Source organism: Plasmodium inui (assembly GCF_000524495.1).
Source record: "Plasmodium inui San Antonio 1 unplaced genomic scaffold supercont1.16, whole genome shotgun sequence".
Taxonomy (NCBI): Eukaryota; Apicomplexa; class Aconoidasida; order Haemosporida; family Plasmodiidae; genus Plasmodium; species Plasmodium inui.
In genome coordinates, this window is record NW_008481850.1 from 208572 (window position 1) to 215020 (window position 6449).

General features: G+C 48.2%; 2 protein-coding genes across 2 annotated transcripts; both read left to right on the plus strand.

The window, feature by feature from the left end:
* Positions 1 to 326: 326 nt before the first annotated feature.
* Positions 327 to 2220, plus strand: C922_03648 (hypothetical protein; the record flags this gene model as incomplete). The annotated part of the gene is made up of 2 exons (XM_008819240.1): positions 327 to 1693; positions 1920 to 2220. The coding sequence occupies 2 exons, from the start codon at positions 327 to 329 to the stop codon at positions 2218 to 2220; spliced, it is 1668 nt and encodes a 555-aa protein (XP_008817462.1).
* An 805-nt stretch (positions 2221 to 3025) lies between these two features.
* C922_03649 (hypothetical protein) lies at positions 3026 to 6133 on the plus strand (the record flags this gene model as incomplete). The annotated part of the gene is made up of 1 exon (XM_008819241.1): positions 3026 to 6133. One exon carries the CDS (start codon positions 3026 to 3028, stop codon positions 6131 to 6133), a length of 3108 nt encoding a protein of 1035 aa, XP_008817463.1.
* Between the last annotated feature and the right edge of the window lie 316 nt (positions 6134 to 6449).

Consider the following 6449-nt stretch of genomic DNA (forward strand, 5'->3'; position numbering starts at 1 on the left):
GTGTGGCCAACTCTGACGAGAGAAGATATATATATATATTTTTTTTTCTTCTTCTTTTGCAAAAGGTAGCAACAAAGGGAGCCCGCCGAGCAGCACGTATGTTCCATTCCAGCGGGGGGGCCTCGTTAGAGAAGCGAGACGTAAACCTAACTGTATAGGATAGGCTCAGAAGCAGCCCAAGAGGTAGTGATCCTGGTAGATGCTCACTTTAACGGTTGATTCCCTGCCGAGGTGGAGGGGGACCCAAACTGACTTAAACTTCCCACCACTGCTATCTGAAGGGGTGCACCGAACGGACCCCCAAAAAGCGGTTGATTATGAGCACGATGTTGCTAACCCCTGGGAGAGGAAACAACTCACGAGCGAGCCATACCTCGCATGAAGGGAAAGCATCATCACAAGTGGGAGACCCACCAAAGGGATGCAAGCAGTATAGGTACCAGTTCGTAGAAAGCTCCTTCAACACCACCGATCAGCTTAACACTTGTGCACTGGACATTGGAGGTACGCTGATAAAAGTGGTCTACCTCAGTGACCAATACATAACTGATGGACGTCACCCCACTGGGAATACCCCATTCTTAAGTATCAGAATTAAAGAGGGACAGAATCTGCATCTCCACTTCTTCAAAACAAATGAACTTAACGAGACCTTATCTTTTTTAACTGAAAATGGATTGGTCAGACAGAAAATACTTTTAACTGGTGGGGGGGCTCACAAGTATTTCTTTGATATAATTAATCAGATCGTCAAACATGAGGTGATTTTTCGGGGGCTTATTTCCGAGGAGGACTTCCCCCTGTGGGTTTCCAGTACCTACCACTGCGAGACGTCACGGAGTCTAGCGGTGGAGCTACAGCTGAGGGAGAGTCCCCTTACTGATAGCCATAGGCACAAGGGGGTCCCCTTCAGCAAATCCCTGCTGGACTCCTTCCCCACCTGCGAAGCGGTTCGCGTCTATTTGGTGCACCCAAAGGCGGGGCAGAAAGAGAGAGAAGGCTCTATGCCCACTCAGGCGAATTGCGAACATGTGGGGAAAGCAAACGGTGAGGGAGACAAGTGCCCGGAAAGAGACTTCCCAGGTGAACTAATTCTACAGTGCAGTAGGAAGGACGAAATGCATTGCGTGATGAATGGACTGTACAAACTACTTAGTGTAAAAAAGAGTGTGGTAAGATACGATTTATTTTTAAAAACGCAAGTTCCTGTTGGAGTGAAACTTCCCTATGAACCCTTCATGATTGCTAACATAGGATCCGGCATTTCGATTTTATTGTCCAATGGACCCAATATGTATAAAAGGATCGGTGGGACAGCCATCGGTGGGGGGACGCTCATGGGCCTGGCTCAACTCATTTTACAGAAGGTATCGTTTGAAGAGCTTATCCAGTTGGCTTCGCCCTGGGAGGGGACAACCTCTCCATTGGGGCAATCTTCCCCGTTAGGACACGCTCCCCCATTCGACCTAACCCTGAGACATATTCGAAAAGACGCAGCTCGCATCGGCGCCCCCGCGTATGCAGAGGACGCCCTGGCAGCGTGCTTCGGATTCTTGAGCAACATTGTAAAAACGAAAAATGTTGAAGGCACGAAATCACTTGGGCAGGCTGTAGCAAGGAGCCTCATTAGGATGGTATCGTACAATATAGGCTACTTGGTTCACCTCCTTGCACGGATCCACGGAGTCCGCAGGTGAGACCTTTCCCCTTCTGTTTGCTATCTTAAAAAGGGAGGAGAGCGAGGGAGCCGTGGCTGCCATGCGCTCGGTCCATAAGGTTGCTCTTCATTGGATCCAATCGATAAGTGAGCACCAATGGATTGTCAGTCGCGCATTATGGATGGTAAATTGCAAGCCATTTGTTTCTCAATGCGTTGTTTTTTTTTTTCTTCTTTTCTCTTCACCGTCTCTTCCCCGCAGACTATTCTTCTCTGGAAAATACATAAGTAACCACGAATGTATCATGGAGTCTCTTACCCTGGGGGTGTACTACTATTATATGTACTGCCATACCAAGGAGGGGGAAGCAAATGACAGGTGTAGCGGCAAGTCAATCGATGGGGGAAGTGTCACTTGTGAAATGCAGACCTCCTACGGGGAGGGTGGAACTCGTGTGAAACCCTCCTATCACTGTCCTTTTCACCGACGGGTAAGCTATCAAGAGAGGGGCAGGGGGACGGTATCAACTATTCCCTCGCGTCCGTTTGGTACACCTTCTTGAAGGGACCCCACGCGGGGTGTAATTTTCCCCTTCTGGGATTCAACATGAAGGCCGTCCCGCACACACACCCGAGGATGTGCGCAGGCTGCAGTTTTTTTCACCTCACTTTCGCCATTTCGCTTTGGTCCTTTCGCTTTGCCGCTTTCACTCTGCACTTTCTCGCCATCTCACTTCCACTTCCACTTTGCACTTTTTTTTTTTTTTTTTTGAAGGAGAGCAACAGGGGAGAAGCCGCTTGCAGGGACGCACCCCCCGAAGTTTTGTTCCTCAAGCACGACGGGTTCTTAGGCGCCATAGGGTGTTTTTTATCCTAGTCGAGTTGGCCCTGGGATGCCGTTATTTTCCCGCATCATGTAGTTAATCACTTGGCTGATCATTGGCTCATCATTAGCTCGTCACTTGTGTGGCCGCTTCGTTTTCGCAGCTTTTTTCGTCCCCCGTGGACAAGACGACTGGCCCGCCCACAACACCTTTGAGGGATCACGGGAAAACAACAAAAAGTGTGTGTACTCGATGGCTACGTCCCATGGCGGCGTGTGGACAACATGCGAGAAACCGCTGCCTGCAACGTCTTCACCGCCGCGGGGATGCACCCTTGGGAGTAGCCATCTGGGAGCCTACCGTTCGGGGCAAGGCGTGCGAGGAGGGTTTTGCTACGCGGCCCCGACCCAGGGCATAGAGAAGTGAATCCCCGCGTGATTGACAAGGGATTAACACGCGGCCTATAAACAGTTAACCCCCCCTCTTTCCCCCCATTCCAACCTGCGTACCCCGTGCGCACATAATCTCTCAGCGCGGAGAAAACATGGTCGGCCCGGCTGCGCTCTTCCTGTGCGTCTACCACGTCGCCTTGGCAGTGCTGGGCTCCGTCTTTTTCGAAAACTATTTGTTCAAGGACTTCGACAACAGCTTCAGTATCGTCAAAATAATTTTCTGTTGCTCCTTCGTCTTGTGCCTCTCTCTGTTGTCCATGCTGGTTTTCGAAATACTCGGCTTCCTCACCACAGCACTGAAGCTCTTTATATGGTATATAGACATCACGTGCTTAGTTCTGTTTATTTATCTCATCATCCCTATTAGCTTAATTTACACATATGTTACGTACGAAGATGAGGAGACGGCAAATGGGCTGTTCAAATTTAACTATTTTTACAATGCACTCACAAAAATGAAAAATAAGAAAAATATTTTACCTGAACATGTTAAGGCAAATTTTATGAGAAGATTACTCTACGTAAGTGAAGACTTAATGAAACAAATGGAAAACTACAACAAAAAAATCAGAAATAGAAACAAACAGAAGATTTGTCAATTCGTTATTGGCTGCTTGCTCATATTACCACTCATCTGGTTTACCTTTTACAAAATTTCGATGATCACTCTGAAGAATAATAACGACATATACGATCAGTCCTCTGACTTATATGACATTGGGAATGTCTTACAGGAAAAGTTTAACATTGTTAATAGAGAGTTTTCACAGGACTATGATACAAACAGTGGGAAAAATAAAAACTCGTTTTTTTTTAAAGTTATGAAAAATTTGCTGATTTATATGTCCGTTACTGGCATGACATTGGTCAGTGCACTTTCTGCCTTCACCAGTTTGTACTCTCCCTACACGAACATCAGTCTCTTCTTCTTCTTCGTCACCATTAAGAAGGTTAAGATCATTGAAAACAAAATTAAATTCGTAACAAACGAGTTGTCTTTGAAGAAAAAGCTGCTTGTTCTGTGTGATCACCCGCGGTTAATGCAAACCTTCTATTGCAGAGACACGGCCGAATTTTCCACTCTGCAGGGGTGTATGCCCAGGGGGGGAACTGGCATTGGAAGTGGCATCGGGAGCGGCATCGGAAGTGGCACTGGAAGCGTCATTAGCGGCCGCATCAGCAGCGCCGCCTTTGCCGTGGACATCCCCATGGAGCAGACCGCGACCTGTTTTCTCCACTCAACGGACGGGTCGTACCACCACAGCGCCACGCTGCAGAGAGATTCGAACATGGGAAGTGGTGCGAAAATCGGAAGGGGTGAGAACACCTGGAGTGATGCCAACATCGAGGGGGGGATGTCAGACCAGCTTGCCACCATAATGTGTGACGACTTGGTGGGAACATCCACCGGGGAAGAGCCGCCGGGGGGCAAACTCCCCCAAACGAGGAATGGCACAAAGGAGGAAGAAATCGAGTACATCGGATGTAAGCCCTTCAAAAAGTGCAACCTGTATCTGGGCTCGCACAAGTCGATATACAAAGACATATACGAGACTTTCATGAAAAAGGAAAATGACCTTGACTTGGGTGAGATGCTCCCTGGCGGGGAAGACGATGAAGAGACGTGCATGGGGGAGGAGATCCAGGAGGATTTGCGCACCTTTGAGGAAGAGGAGAACCTGCCGAAAAGGTTGAAGAAGTCCAACCTGTCAAACCTGTCCAAGCGTGACAGCAGGCGCGAGATAGCAAAGCCGCACAGGGGGGAGCCCAGCCCACTTGCCCGTTCGAGGGGGGAAGAGACGGCAGCTGGGAGCCACACGGATGGGGACGAGGCAGACGATGCGGATGATGGCGACGGTTGCCACTACAACCCCAGGGCACAGCAACCTGACAGCATTCTTAGCACTGCACAGATGAACAAAATGGGAAGTAGCAGCTCCCTCTACAAGAGAAGCATCAAGTCGGGAAGCTCTGTGGGCGACAGGAAGCATGTCTATTATACGGGGCGCTTCCTCTTTTTCAAAACAACTGAGGGGGAGGAGAAGCATCTGCACTTGAGGCAGCAGCAGGGGGGCACCGAAATGGTGGACTTCCAAATGGGGGGGGTGGAACTGGGCCCAGAAGCGACGGCCGCGTCGGAAGAGGAGAATGAGAGGGTGAAGCAGAAGGGGAAAAAGAAGACGGAGAAGCAGAAGAAAGGGGCAGCCTTCTTCTCCCGGTTGAGGGGTATCTGCTCCGTTCGACGGTTTTTCCAGCACAGCGACATGCTGCCGAAGGGGGGTACCCGCAAGGGGGATCGCTCCACAGGTCAGAAGCAAAACGTTGCAAATATTGATAAGGCCGCTAACAATAACGGTGACGGTGCAGCGCCCCCACGGAGGGGGCACATCTCCGAGTTCCTCTCCACGAGCATCGAGAGATCGTACAGGACGCTGAAGAGTGTGAGGGACTTCTTCAAGCGAAACAAAGCAAACGCAGAAAAGAAAAAAAAAAAAGAAATCCTTATGCAGGATATTAAGTCACTAGAATATATGGCAAAAAATTTGTGCTTCCTCCTGGATGACGTAATTAAGGAGCAGATCAGAATTAACCAAAGTTCTTCCTTCACTGGAATGTTACTTTACCTCCTGGGGATCCTCATGTCTATCTTGTGTGTATACAAGATTACAAAAACGTGTTACATCATCTATATGGTCGAAATTTACTACCGATTTATCTGTACGTACAGCAGTGGACATGTCCTCATGTTATTTTATGCAAAAAATATTAACATCGATTTTATTAATGACCTGAAGAAGGTTCTCCACATTGTTCACATAAATATAAATCTGGAAAACTACGTCGTCTCCATCACTTCCATCCTGTTGCTATGTTTCATTTTTACCAATCTGAAATCTTTTATGGAGAGAATAATTAAGCTGAGATATTCGGCCAAGTCTTCCCTTTACTCCAGTCTAGCCATTTTGCTTATGTGTGAAATTATGGATTTGTATTTTTCTGCTTACTGCATTCAGCTTTTTGATTACCTTCCGGCTAAGGAGAAGATGAAGATGCTCTACATTTTCTTTAATAACAACCTTTTGGATTTATTCAAGCTTAAGTACCATTTTGACTTCGTCTACGTCATTTCACTTTTCATTTCGCTTTTCCTCATTCGCCTGCACCATCAGCATCGCTCCAGCCAGTTCCGCGAGATATGATGTCATTGCAGGGCGGCGAAGTGGAGAGCGGCCATTATGACACAGCTCTGCTGCACACCTCTGCGATGCCGTCGCTGTGAGAGGCATCCACTTCCCACTTAACAGGGCAAACCAACGAGACGGCTGTGCCCGCCCCCGCCTCGCAAATCCACCAAAAGAAAGACTAGCACATAGTGTTATCCCCCGACAAGACTGTCGCAATTCGCAAGGATGTCTTCTTCTTCTTCTTTTTTTTTTTTTTTTTTCCATTTTGCATCATCCCATTTGGCATGCACAACTAATTTACCTGCACGAGTGCAACCCAGAGGGGGATCCT